Raw genomic sequence first — 14,132 nt, 5'->3', positions numbered from 1 at the left:
ATCTACAGGTTCCCCTTTATCCACATTGCTTGTTACTTCGAGTCATAGAGTCATTTACAGCACAGAAGGAGGCTTCAAAGAGCTCTAATAAATTAGTCAAACATGTTTTTTCTTTCACAAAAACATATTGACTCTGTCTGATCCCATTGTGATTTTCCAAGTATCCTGCTATAATCACCTTAATAATGGATTCTAGTAATTTCCCTATGACAGATGTTAGGCCAACTGGTCTATAATTTCCTGCTTTCTGTCTCCCTCCTTTGCTGAATAAAAGTGTTACATTTGATATTTTCCAATCCACTGGGACCCTTCCAGAATCTAAGGAATTTTGGAAGATTATAACCAAATCCTCTACTGTCTCTTTAGCCACTTCTTTTAAGACTCTAGGGTGCAGGCGATCTGGTGTTGGGGACTTGTCAGCCTTTAGATCTAATAGCTTTCCCAGAACCTTTTCCCTGATGCTGGTGATTTTTTAAAGTTGTTCCCTCCCTTTCACCTCTTGATTTTCAAGTATCTTTGGCAGGTTTTCTAAGTATTCTACAGTGAAAACAGACACAAAATACCTGTTCAAAGCCTCTGCCATTTCCTTGTGCCCACTCACTTAACCTAGCTATATCTCTTTGCAGACACTTTGTATCCTCCTCACAACTTGCTTTCCTACCTATCTTCATATCATCGGCAAATTTGGTTCCAATACACTTGGTCCCTTCATCCAAGTCATTAATATAGTCAGCACTGATCCCTGTGGCACTCCAATAGTTACAGTTTGCCAACCTGAAAATGCCCCATTTATCCCAACCCTCTGTTTCCTGTTAGTCATTAATCCTCTATTCATGCTGTTATATTACCCCCAACACCATCAGCTCTTATCTTGTACGTTATCGAATGCCTTTTGGAAATACAAATGTACTACATCTACTGAGTCCCCTTTATCCACCCTGCTTGTTACATCCTCAAAGAACTCTAATAAATCTGTCAAACACTATTTCCCTTCAATAAAACCATGTCAACTCCACTTGATAGCATTATGATTTTCTAAATGTCCTGCTACTGCTTGCTCAATAATGGATTCTGGCATTTTCCTAATGACAAATGTTAGGTTAAATGGACTATAGTTTCCTGCTTTCTGTCCAGACTACTGCCGCCCATGCCAAGATGATGCAGTCCAAAGCCGGACCTTCTAGGGCCAGAGCTGGTCGAGGTCATCCTGCAAGTCTATCTATAGTCTCCTCCACTGAAAGTCAGGAGCCTTCCACCAGCCATATTGCAGTCACTGGGGTAGCACTGTGTAGGAGCACTAGGCCAGGCAAATACACACAGAATACAGGCACTAAGGGAATGCACAAGGGGTGACATCTGCATTGAATATTGGATGGTTTCATTTATAAAATTGGTTTCGAATGTTTGTTTTGTGATGACTATTATTTCAGGATTGTGGCCAAGAGGAGGCTGTGATGGTCAATAACAGAGGAAAGTTAAGGTGCGAAACTGTTGGTGAAATGGGAAATTGGAGTTATGTGCAGGGTGGAATTTCAATTGGATTCCATGTGGATTAATTTAGAGCTGGTGCGTCCTCAATAACTGTCTCTGGCTCCGATTTATTCTATGTGGTTTCCAATTGGAATTCCACCCTCATGCTTCTGTCCCAACCATGATTACAGATATCTTTAAAATATTCAGCATTCCTCGAACAATTTAAATCTGTTTAAAAATTTAAAGCCTATCACAGACTTTACTTATGTTTTTTTCTCTCCTTCCCCCTTTCCCTGCCTCTGTACTTTCTTAAAACCTTAAAACATCTCTAACTTTTTACAGCTCTGATGAAGACCTGAAATGCTAACTTGTCTGGAAATTTACACCCGCCAAACGAGCGAGCTTGTGGCAGGAGAGGGGGCGTAAAATTGAGTGGGAGGCCCGGGGGGGACCGTTACCGACCCCCTCCCACCCCTGCTGCAATTTTACATGGGGTGGTGGCGGCGAGAAACGGCCTACTCGCCCCAGGTCAATCAAGGCCCTTAAGTGGCCAATTAACTGGCACTTAAGGGCCTCCACCCGCCACTGCAGGTATCTTACTCTTGGTGGCCAGACAGCCGAAGCCTCAAAAACCCCGCCTGGTTAAACCAGGCAGCCTTCTTGCTGTCTGGTGGGAGGCCCTTGTGATCAGGCACCCTGTGTCCCACGGAGGGCCGCCCTCGAAGCCCCAATCACCCACAATGCACAACTCTCCCCCCGTCCCCCTAACCAACCCCCCTTGCCTCGCCAGGGCCCGACCGATTGTCCCCGGCGAAGCCCTAAAATCTTACCTTGGTTCCGGGGCAGTCCTTCATCTTGCTTGTGATAACTGGGTTTTGTCCCAGCAGTGGCCACCGCTCCCGGTAGTGCTGCTGGGACTAAGAGCTGCCAGCCCACTGATTGGCCGGCAGCTCCATTAGGTGGGACTTCCTGCCTCAGAGAGGTCAAAGTCCCACCCAAGAAAAATTAAAGGCCTGGGGAGCGGAAAATCCCAGTCTGGCTCCCCAGGCCCGGCAGAGGCTGGCTCACCACCAACATTTTGGCCGGTGGACGGGGCCTCCCACCCAATGAAAAATTCCAGCCTGACTTGCTGAGTATTTCCAGCATTTTCTGTTTTTATTTCAGAATTCCAGCATCCACAGTATTTTGCTTTTGTAAAACTAATGCAGGCTCCTTTTTAAAGTCTAAATAATTGATCAATCCATTAGGCAATAATTCAAATTCTAATGGCTCAAAGGAATTGACTATCCCTTGATCTCTTTTGCAGCACGAGCATTCATTTCACCATCACTGGTCATCAGGTTTGTGTTCACATTTGAGAATACACACATGGAACTCTGGTTCCCCCACTCAGTGATGATGTGGGAAAGCAGAATAACCATGCCCACCTCCCCAATGATATAGAAATATAGCGAGCACAGCAGTCCTTGTTGGAGTATAAGTATGGAATAAGAACAGTGTAGGGGGAAAATTGTGGCTGATGCAGCTAAATAGATATATACATAGATACACATACATACAAGATGAAAATATAGCCACATATTGTTACAAAATGGAGCATTTACCAAAGGCGCTGTGAGATCAGTTAAAGAATGGTACTGCTAGCCTAACCAAGGAGGGCCCCTCATATCAGTGCATAAGGCAGCTGAAAGCTACCCTAAGCAACTAGAAATGCAGGCCTGATAAAGGTAGAAGGATTCATTGTGAAGACTCAAGGATAGTTGATAAGGGGGTCTGGTAAACATCCTAAGATGGTCAGGGGCGTACCATGAGCTGTCCCCACAACCACCTGATGCATAATTAGTAATTTTATTGGTAATGAATAGAAGGTATGTAATCAATAACTGTTATGATTGGTTTGTGTCCAGTCGGGATGGGCTGAGTAACTGTATATCTGTTGTGGATTTTCCTTTGTTCAGTGGAGAAGTATACGGTGTGCCCAGCATCTTACTCCCCACCGGTGTAAATCAAAAAACCATTTGAAGATCGGAACAGACCTGAGTATTGAGTGGTTCATTTAGTTACCCCACTCTAACAATTGGCGTAGTTGGCAGGATCAGGTGTAGGTCAGCTCTTCTGTAACCCCGCTATCCCAATCATCCAGCCTGAGCCTGAATTAAGAGGACTTAGTCCCGCATGATGGCCAGGATTAAATGGGTGAAGGGAACTAAGGGGCCAAGGGGGAGTTGGCCGCAGCCTGATTCCGAACTTGGGACGAGCAGGATATCGAAGAGCGCCCACCATCGACGGAGTACCGGGTGAGTATGTTTATTTATTCTCCCCAGGATCGGGTCGTGGTGTTCAGTGACTAGGATATCCAAATTGTAGAGGGATCTGACCAGTCGCCAAACGGTGGTAGGCAGCTCGTTAGAACGCGTTATCGGGTATTGTATGAGTTACCATAAGTTTGTTGTAAAATTGTGACAGGCTTGTGACCTGATAGTCAGTGGAGTTGATAGTTCACTACAAGTCACGCCGGAGTTGATAGACGGACCTCTGAGAGTGGACAGTTCACTACAAGCCGCGCTGGAGTTGATAGTTCACTACAAGTCATGCCGGACTGACAGGCGGACCTCTGAGAGTGGACTTGAAAGGTGGACCTCTGAGAGTAGACTAATTAACTACAAGTAGCGCCTGACTGACAGGCGGACCTCTGAGAGTAAAAACAAAACGGTGCTGATCCGACCCAAGTATGGCCAATGAGAAAGGTAGAGCTCAAGTGGGGACCAGAGGGTTCCCTTACATGCCATTTGGCAACTAAGAACAAGTTACTGTGTCGTTTGATTCGAATGTATGAATGTTGGAAGCCTCCACGAATGAAATGAATGCCCTTGGGATGTGCAGCTTGTGTTCTGTAGAACTTGTGTTCTGTAGAACTGACTGTCGTTAACTCTCTGTTGTCTGTCGAGTGTGTTCATTTCAATTTAAGATTGTGCACCCAGGAATGGGATATAAAATTGAATTTATTATTTTCAGTTAAAGTTTTATTTTTATTTCGTAAAAAAAATTTGGTTTTGCAACTGTGAAAAGGCAATAAACAATTTTCTAAGAGATAAGCTTCAGCCTTGAAGGTCTGAAGATGTCTGGCAGAAATCCAATTTGAAGTTTAAAACACTGCTGGTGTTATGTCTTTTGTTGTAAGAATGTTAAATAACTTTTTCTTTAGTTTTTGGTTTTATTACAGTCATTTGAAAAGGCGCCAGAAGAAAGAACAAGAAAAATGACGTAATTTACCTATCTTTTTTTAAAAAAGCACGTGCTATTCTGTTCTGTGTGTAGTTAATAAGTATTATAAGTTAATAAGTCTGAATTAAATGTATACTGTTTAGGTTAACTAAACCGTTAAGTTGAGGAAAACTTTTAAATGTAAAAATTTGGATTCATCTTGAATTTGGAATCATCTTGGTCGTATGAAAAATTCTTGGATTAGAAATCTCTTACAAAAGATGCTAAAGGTTTGGAAATAATTGGAGTTTAATCTAAAACGCTGTCTTTCCTGATGGAGATGGTTTCCTTTGAAGTTGATAATGTTACAAAAGATTTTGTTGTTTTAAAATCCTAGGGATACTAAAAAAAAATTTTAAATGGAGTTTGTTTCTTGTCAATAAGTAAAAAAAAGGGTTACGTAAAGCGACGCAGCTAAGAATGCTTTTCTCCGCCCCCTTGGAGACAAGCAAAGAAATTAACCTTGCTGCAGCTATCTTTATCAATGAGACAAAGTGCTTGAGAAGGAGAGATAGTTGCAAGCACTTCTGTCTTTAACGTAAAAAAAAATGCAATATCACCAAGTCTGGGCATAAGAAACTGGAATCGATAAACAAAATTAAATTGATATGAGTGGTTATTTAAAGCACTCAAAGGGAAATTTACTGTTATTTGAATTTGGAATAATCTGAGATGTTGAAAATCCAGTTTAATTTAGCAAATTGGGCGGCACAGTGGCGCAGTGGTTAGCACTGCAGCCTCACAGCTCCAGCGACCCTGGTTCAATTCTGGATACTGCCTGTGTGGAGTTTGCAAGTTCTCCCTGTGTCTGCGTGGGTTTCCTCCGGGTGCTCCGGTTTCCTCCCACATGCCAAAAGACTTGCAGGTTGATAGGTAAATTGCCCCTAGTATAGGTAGGTGGTAGGGAAATATAGGGACAGGTGGGGATGTGGTAGGAGTATGGAATTAGTGTAGGATTAGTATAAATGGGTGGTTGATGGTCGGCACAGACTTGATGGGCCGAAGGGCCTGTTTCATTTCTGTATCTCTAAACTAAACTAAATTATTTAAGGAATTAAAATGTCATCTAAGAAAAAAAAACCAAATATATAGTAATGCCTGGATTCAAACAGAAATGTTTGATTTCTGTTTTAAGGAATTATGAATATTGTTTGTAAAGGTTCTCCAAGGCTCAAAATGAACTAGAATTATAATTAAAGGAATTGGCAATTAGATCTGGCTGATACACGAGCTAATAAAGGAATTCTGAGGATAAACAATGGTGAAATGCACTGACGAACGGGTCTCAAACATGTTTATTGACTTGAGAAACAGCATGGCATGAAATGGTTAATGCAGCCAGTAGGGTGAGACAATATATTACATTATCAAGCTATTGGCACATACTCACATAGAGAAAATGACTTTACAATAATCAGGATAAATTAAACACATTAGTAATGACAGGAAGGGCGATGAGGTTGCCAGGAGATGTCGTAGCAGGTAGGGAGGAAATAGGACCGCAAGAGAAAGGGTTAAAAGATTTTGAAGGAGTTGTGCAGACAACTGCATGAGGTGAGGCAGGAGGTTCTATAGAAACAGACATGAAAGAGGAACAGACAAAAGTGCCTGTTGTGGGAGACAAAGTAATGGTAAAGAGAAGAGCCGATAGAAACATTGGTCCCAACTGAAGGTATTTTAAGACAACAGCAAATGACAGACCCTGAAATAAACACCATCTGGTACGCAAAGAAATATCAGGACTGGTTAAATACACTTGAGAACAGAACGTTTGGGGGACTAGGGATCATATTAGTATTGTTGGGGACTGACTGGGCACGAACCCAGAGGGGCTGAGTTCAGATGCAACACAACTAAGCGCACGACCGGGAAGAAATCGAGATCATACGAATGTAGTAGATAAGCATTAACACATGTAACCCAGGACGTATTCAGCCCACACAGGGAAGGAACCATGCAGAAAAGATCTAACCCCTGGTGACGACCAGGAACCTTTGCTTAAATTACAGAAGTAACCGGAATGAGGGGACTGCAGTGGCTATGGGCCTTCGTACTGCTATCTGAAAACCTGGGACAACTGCGGACATCTGGGAGTGAAGACCCATCGTTGAGTCCTCCAGAGGCCGACAAGAAAGGTGCAAGACAAATGTCTATGGACTATGGGGCTCTGTATGACGTGACCGATGGGGTATGCGTTCAAGCAAAGAAAGACTTGGGGCGGGATAAAACATATTATAACGCATGGCTTAACATTTACCCGGGGAAACAGAGAGTGTGAGTACAATGCTGTGCTGATGCACGCGTTACTTGCGTGTTCAGAAGGGAAGCAGGAAAGGTCGATGGGTGCGTGTTTGGGATCATGTGCTCCATGGGACCCTGGGTGACGGGAATAAATGAGAAGGGGATGGCAGTATGTGGGTATGAGGATGAGGAGAGAGAGACACCGGCACTGTCACTCTATGTGTGTTTCCCCCCCGGATACCACAACCCCGCAGCCCGCAGCATTATCAACAACTCCAAGGGAACTAAGGTGCCCCTCGATGACGAGAGGACCCAGAAGTGGAATTGTTTTATTAAACAAAAGGGAAATGGTGTATGATAATGTAAAACATGAAATTGTGCCTGTGCTGATCAATATCTCAGGTATCCAGATGCCGGAGCGTTGTTCAGAACAGGCCAAGAATACGTATAGTATGTTAGCCACGGTAATATTGTGACAAGCTGCTGATGCCACAGGGGCCACTAGGTTAAGGGGGCATAACCCATTTCATAGATACAAGAGGGGGCTCTTGAACGATGGTTAGATTCTCTCTTGGTTGAGATAGTCATTGCCTAGCACTAGTGTGGCACGAATGTTCCTTGCCACTTATCAGCCCAAGCCTGGATGTTATCCAGGCCTTGCCACATTTGGACCTGGGCTGCTTCAATATCTGCAGAATCGCGAATAGTGCTGAACACTGTGCAATCATTAGTGAACACTTCTGACCTTATGATTGAAGGAAGGCCATTGATGAAGCAGCTGAGGATGGTTGGTCCCAGGATACTACCATGAGGAACTCCTGCAGCAATGTCCTGGGACTGAGATAATTGACTTCCAACCACAACCATCTTCCTTTGTGCTCGGTATGACTTCAACTAGCAGAGAGTTTTCCCCCAATTCCCATTGACTCCAGTTTTGCCAGGGCTCCTTTATGCCATACGGGGTCAAATGCTGTCTTGATGTCAAAGGCAGTCACTCTCACCTCACCTCTCGAGCTCAGTTCTTCTGTCCATGTTTGAACCAAGGCTGTAATGAGGTCAGGAGCTGAGTGGCCCTGGCGGAACCCAAATGGAGCATCACTGAGCAGGTTACTGCTGAGCAAGTGCCACTTGATAGCACTGTCGACGACCCCTTCCATCACTTTGCTGATGATCAAGAGTAAACTGACATGGCGGTAATTGGCCTGGTTGGATTTGTCCTGCGTTTTGCAGACAGGACATACCTGGGCAATTTTCCACACTGCCAGGTAGATGCCAGTGTTGTAGCTGTACTGGAACAGCTTGGCTAGGGATTTGGCTAGTTCTGGAGTACAAGTCTTCAGTACTATTGCTGGAATGTTGTCAGGGCTCATAGCCTTTGCAGTATGCAGTGCCTTCAGCCATTTCTTGACATCACGTCGAGTGAACTGAATTGACTGAAGGCTGGCAACTGTGATGCTGGGCACCTCAGGAAGAGGCCGAGATGGATCATCCATTCGGCACCTCTGGCTGAAGATGGATGCAAATGCTTCAGCCTTGTCTTTTGCACTGATATGCTGGGCTCCCTCATCATTGAGGATGGGGATATTTGTTGGTTGTTTAATTGTCCACCAACATTCACGACTGGATGTGGCAGAACCCAGATCTGATCCGTTGGTTGTGGATCACTTAGCCCTGTCTATTGCATGCTGCTTCCGCTGTTTGGCAAGCAAGTAATCTTGTGTTGTAGCTTCACCAGGCTGACACCTCATTTTTAGGTATGCCTGGTGCTGCTCCTGGCATGGCCTCCTGCACTCTTCATTTTCTATTATGTATTTGTACTATTAATTGAATGCATTGATCATCTGGACATAGATCAGAAAGATATGCTAAACAAGGGCAGCACAGTGGCGCAGTAGTTAGCACCACAGTCTCACAGCTCCAGCGACCCGGGTTCAGTTCTGGGTACTGCCTGTGCGGAGTTTGCAAGTTTTCCCTGTTTCCACTGGGTGCTCTGGTTTCTTCCCACAGCCAAAGACTTGCAGGTTGATAGGTAAATTGGCCATTGTAAATTGCCCCTCGTGTAGGTAGGAGAATGGTGGGGATGTGGTAGGGAATGTAGGATTAGTATAAATGGGTGGTTGTTGGTCGGCACAGACTCGGTGGGCCAAAGGGCCTGTTTCAGTGCTGTATCTCTAAATAAAATAAATAAAGGGTTTGTGTAATTTCAACTAATGTGCAAATACTAAATTTTGCCTGAATTAGTTACTTTTGTTTGTCACCCCATATTCTGGCAGGTTAAATTACTCTATAAAATTTTATCCTAATCTTCCATCATCCTCTGTAGTCCTGAATGTGATTGCATAAGCTGACATACAGTTCTATGGGCAATAACAGATTCTACTATCGCACCCAAGTGGTGATTTTGGATATGTACATCTGGATGTCTTAGGAGATCACTTTACGAAATTACATTCCCAGTGGATACCTTGCCTGCTGGGATCCCATATCAATAATAGGGAAAATCCATTCTGCTGAATTCTAGCAATGCCCACCCAGCTATTTCTTTAGCATGTTAAGTAGGTATTTTACCATGTGAGGCTCCATAGCTGAGTCCACCACACATGTAGTTTTCAGCAGGAATCACTGAAGTATGTCATTTCCAGACGGTGGAAAATATATACTAAAGAGTTAAAATGTGAGGTGGTCTTGATGGTCGTAGGGATGTAAATGTAATCGGTTCATAGGTCACATATTCCATTGACAGTTTCTATGTAAATATTCCTATGGGATTCTTACGTTTAACTGCTGATAAAATGTGACATTTCGCAAGATAGTTCCCTTCCTAAATCTCTCCGCCTCTCTACCTCTCCCTGTCCTCCTTTAAGACACTCCTTAAAACCTGCCTCTTTGACCAAGCTTTTTGTCACCTGTCCGAAATAGATCTTTATATGATTTGGTGCCAAATTTTGTTTGATAATCACTCCTGTGAAGCTCCTAAAGCATTTTACTATGTTAAATGTGCGATAGAAATGCAAGTTGTTGTAGGTGTGTGTGACATTCTAATAAGGTTACCAATAGTATTCTGATCACTGACTGTATTAGTCAGCTTGACACTACTTCTAAATTCCTATCTGCCAGTTCAGCATTGATGATGTTAGTGACCCTGTAACACTACAAATCACTCAAAATATTTTGAGTCTTCAGCAGGCAGTTGTGGAACTCCTGTGTCTCCAGTCCCCTATTTACACCCCAAGTAGTGGTGCTGAAGGCCTTAATTCAAATTTTTATTACTTTTCTTTTCTGCCCCACCAAAACCTAATAAATTGGCTTCTGATTCCTATTTACCTGCAAAGAAGGAAAGCTCTTTCACTAGCCTAGCATCATGGCCACTTCCCCCTCCAATTGGCCTTCTTCAAATGGTTCCCACAATGGCTCAGTTCAGTCCACTTCCTTTGGGCTTGGTGCTCTTAATTTAGTGCTTCCATTTCCCCCCACCCCCAGGCTCTAATCCTTCTCCACCTTCCCAGTGCCCCTCCTGGCCTCTAAAAGAAAGACTTGCATTTATATAACACCTTCCATGACCAGCGGACATCACAAAGCACGTTATAGACGATCAAGTACTTTTTGAAGTACAGTCACTGTTCTAAAGTAGAAAATGCGACAGCCAATTTGCACACAGCAAGCTCCCACAAACAGCAATCTAATAATGATCAGATAATCTGATTGTGTGATGTCAATTAAGGGATATTAGTACCATAACATCTTTTATGTCCATCTGAGAGGGCAAACAGGGCCTCGGTTTAATGTCTCATCCGAAAGACGGCACCTCGAGCAGTGCAGCTCTCCCACAGTACTGTACTGGAGTGTCAGCCTTGATTTTTGTGCTCAAGTCCTGGAGTGAGACTTGAACCCGGAACCTTCTGATTCAGAGGCGAGAGTGCTAATAACTCTAATCATGTGGTACGTCCCCCTGCATTCCTCCATGGATGTTACCTCTTCCCTTTCTCACTGTAGGCCTCGAACCCTACTCTATCTTATCTTTCTCTCTTCCCCTGGTGTCAGTAGTTGTAACCATGCAGCCACTTGTCTGGGCTCCAGCTCTGCTCTGGCCTTCTCAATTCTCACCCTCCATCTTGGCCTCAAACTCTGTGCTACCTTGCCTCTGGAGTTCCATCCCCTAGTGCTAACCTCCTCTACCTTCTCTCTCCTCTCCAAGCCTCTAACTGTGTACTATCTTTCCTTCTCCCCACTCACCTCTAACCATACAATGCATTCCTCCTAGCACCTAGCCCTAGCCCTTGCTCCACCATCTCCCTCTGTCCCACCCCAACTTGCCTCCCCCATCTAGCATTTTCTGGCCTCAAGTGTTGCAGTTCTCACACACCACAGCCAACTACCCTCTCTAATGCCACTCGACCAAAAGGCTGTCTTCGGTTTTGTGTTGCTGTGTGCAAATCGCAAATATATACACAAATATACAGGAAGACTCACCCAGTTCTGCTGTCTCCATTAGTAGAGCACTTCCTAACCAGAAGTAGCAACAGGAACAATGTCATTCGACAACTGTATTTGTTTTGGTGACATAGGCGGATTTAGCTATTTACAATCTTGATCGCAATGTTTGTTTTATCAACATCATCTATTTGCAAAGATTTATTTATGGCTGTCTGATTCTTCTCCCCGGCAGTCTTTTAACTTAGTCAGTGAAGCAGTGTGGTGTTTTGTGTACGCGCACAGGTGACCTTTTCTGCCAGCAAACTCCTTGAAGATTTTAAAACAGTATATAAACCAGTTTATATTTTTAGTCCCTTTGAAATCACACTTCGTTCAGGGCAAGTTGACCCAAATTAAATGCCATACAATACTGAGCCTGTGGAGCATCCAGCACTGAATGGGCCATAAACCTCAATGGAAATGAAAATCGGGAGAGGTGTACACCCAGGCAGCTAATTAGATATTAACTGTTTTACGCTATCACTCAAAGTCAAAATGTTTCCCACTGCTTTGTGCCATAGGATGACATTTTGCTCTGTTTCACCTCTTTTCCTTCCTTGTCATAGAGTGGTTCTAAAAACAGGACAATTATTAAGGCAAAATAATAAAATATACTAACGTTATTTGCAGATTTGTTCTGGATTGAATATAAGGGACTATGTGCCCAAGTAGTCTTACACCATTTTTCCACTCCTCCTCCTTTCCAAAGGGGCAGACCAGGACATCACATTCATCATTTGAAAACTGGTAGCAGACATCCTTATCTTGAAAATTCTCTTGCTTTTCCATTGCTGCGAAAGAAAAAGATCAGTTGTGATATTTTTCACTGATTTATGTTGTGATAATGTTATACTGCAAGCCTTAAGGATCTAAAATGAAAACTATTAACAACCGCCCAGGTCTGCGAACTGTCTTGTTGTAGAAAGGGGATGGTGTATCATTTGCTGACAGAGATGAGTAAAAGTTTCTAGTTCAATCAAGTGGAGTATGAAAAGTGGTTATACCATCTGGGAAAAAGACCTTACTAGAAGAAAACTTATAGCGTTAAAATCAGTCACTCAACACATATTTCACAGCATATGTCGCCATTTAATTTTCATAATTATACAGTAATGCTTGAGATTTATTTAAAAGATTTCAAATCTCCAAGTTAATATGAGACAAGGTGCCGATGTGTCCTTATTGTTCTTTTGCTTTCTCATGACCCACTCATTGATGTAATATGAATTCCTGTCATTACCATGGTCAAGCTAAAATAACATTCATTTAATACATCATCATCATGTGATAAAGAAATTGTAATTAGAGACAAACTACCTATGAATGTGCCTGAATAAAGTCACATTTTTGAACCATGGATAATGGAAGAGAATTACATCACCATTTGCAGAGATGGAAATTGAAAGCTCATAATTTATTCCAATTTCTTTTAAAATTCAAATTACAATGGTGTTTCAAATGACTAAAGGCCGATTCAGCTTCTTTCATTTTTTTCTGGCTAAATTCAATTAACCAAGACCTTCCTAACATGTAACAATATATCCTATCAACAGTCATAATACGAGATTTATTGTCCTTCGATGGTGATAAAAATAAAAAGATGCTACAGAAATACAAATTCACTCCACTCTCATTTGATAAAAATAACTACTATTTCCCACCCTTTTGAACATCATGAGACAAATGAAAGAAATGACACATCATCTTGAGTACAACTCAGATTAGCTCAATTGGATTTTGCTGCTATTTTTAAGCAATGCTCTTTCCTACCTCACTATATTTTGTTAGTTTAATAGATGCAAGAAAATAAAGAACAAAGAACAGTACAGCACAGGAACAGGCCATTCGGCCCTCCAAGCCTGCGCCGATCTTGATGCCTGCCTAAACTAAAACCTTCTGCACTTCCGGGGACCATATCCCTCTATTCCCTTCCTATTCATGTATTTGTCAAGATGCCTCTTAAACGTCGCTATTATACCTGCTTCCACCACCACCAGCAAGTTCCAGGCGCTCACCACCCTCTGTGTAAAGAACTTGCCTCGCACATCCCCTCTAAACTTTGCCCCTCTCACCTTAAACCTATGCCCCCTAGTAACTGACTCTTCCACCCTGGGAAAAAGCTTCTGACTATCCACTCTGTCCATGCCGCTCATAACTTTGTAAACCTCTATCATGTCGCCCCTCCACCTCTGTCGTTCCAGTGAAAACAATCCGAGTTTATCCAACCTCTCCTCATAGCTAATGCCCTCCAGACCAGGCAACATCCTGGTAAACCTCTTCTGTACCCTCTCCAAAGCCTCCACGTCCTTCTGGTAGTGTGGCGACCAGAATTGCACGCAATATTCTAAGTGTGGCCTAACTAAAGTTCTGTACAGCTGCAGCATGACTTGCCAATTTTTATACTCTATGCCCCGACCGATGAAGGCAAGCATGCCGTATGCCTTCTTGACTACCTTATCCACCTGCGTTGCCACTTTCAGTGACCTGTGGACCTGTACGCCCAGATCTCTCTGCCTGTCAATACTCCTAAGGCTTCTGCCATTTACTGTATACTTCCCACCTGCATTAGACCTTCCAAAATGCATTACCTCACATTTGTCCGGATTAAACTCCATCTGCCATTTCTCTGCCCAAGTCTCCAACCGATCTATATCCTGCTGTATCCTCTGACAATCCTCATC

The 14,132-nt window shown here is 43.2% G+C and overlaps 1 protein-coding gene across 5 annotated transcripts in view; it reads right to left on the bottom strand.

The window, feature by feature from the left end:
- LOC137345606 (rap guanine nucleotide exchange factor 5-like) overlaps positions 1 to 14,132 on the bottom strand; it is a 350,413-nt gene that overhangs the window by 206,803 nt on the left and 129,478 nt on the right. For all 5 annotated transcript variants that reach the window (XM_068008865.1, XM_068008869.1, XM_068008867.1 and 2 more), the window contains exon 5: positions 12,071 to 12,242. In XM_068008865.1, coding sequence (XP_067864966.1) covers positions 12,071 to 12,242 — 172 coding nt within the window. The remainder of the gene's footprint in view (positions 1 to 12,070; positions 12,243 to 14,132) is intronic.

This window comes from Heterodontus francisci, chromosome 2, assembly GCF_036365525.1.
Source record: "Heterodontus francisci isolate sHetFra1 chromosome 2, sHetFra1.hap1, whole genome shotgun sequence".
In the NCBI taxonomy this organism is placed as follows: Eukaryota; Metazoa; Chordata; class Chondrichthyes; order Heterodontiformes; family Heterodontidae; genus Heterodontus; species Heterodontus francisci.
This window is presented reverse-complemented; position numbering and strand designations above follow the sequence as displayed.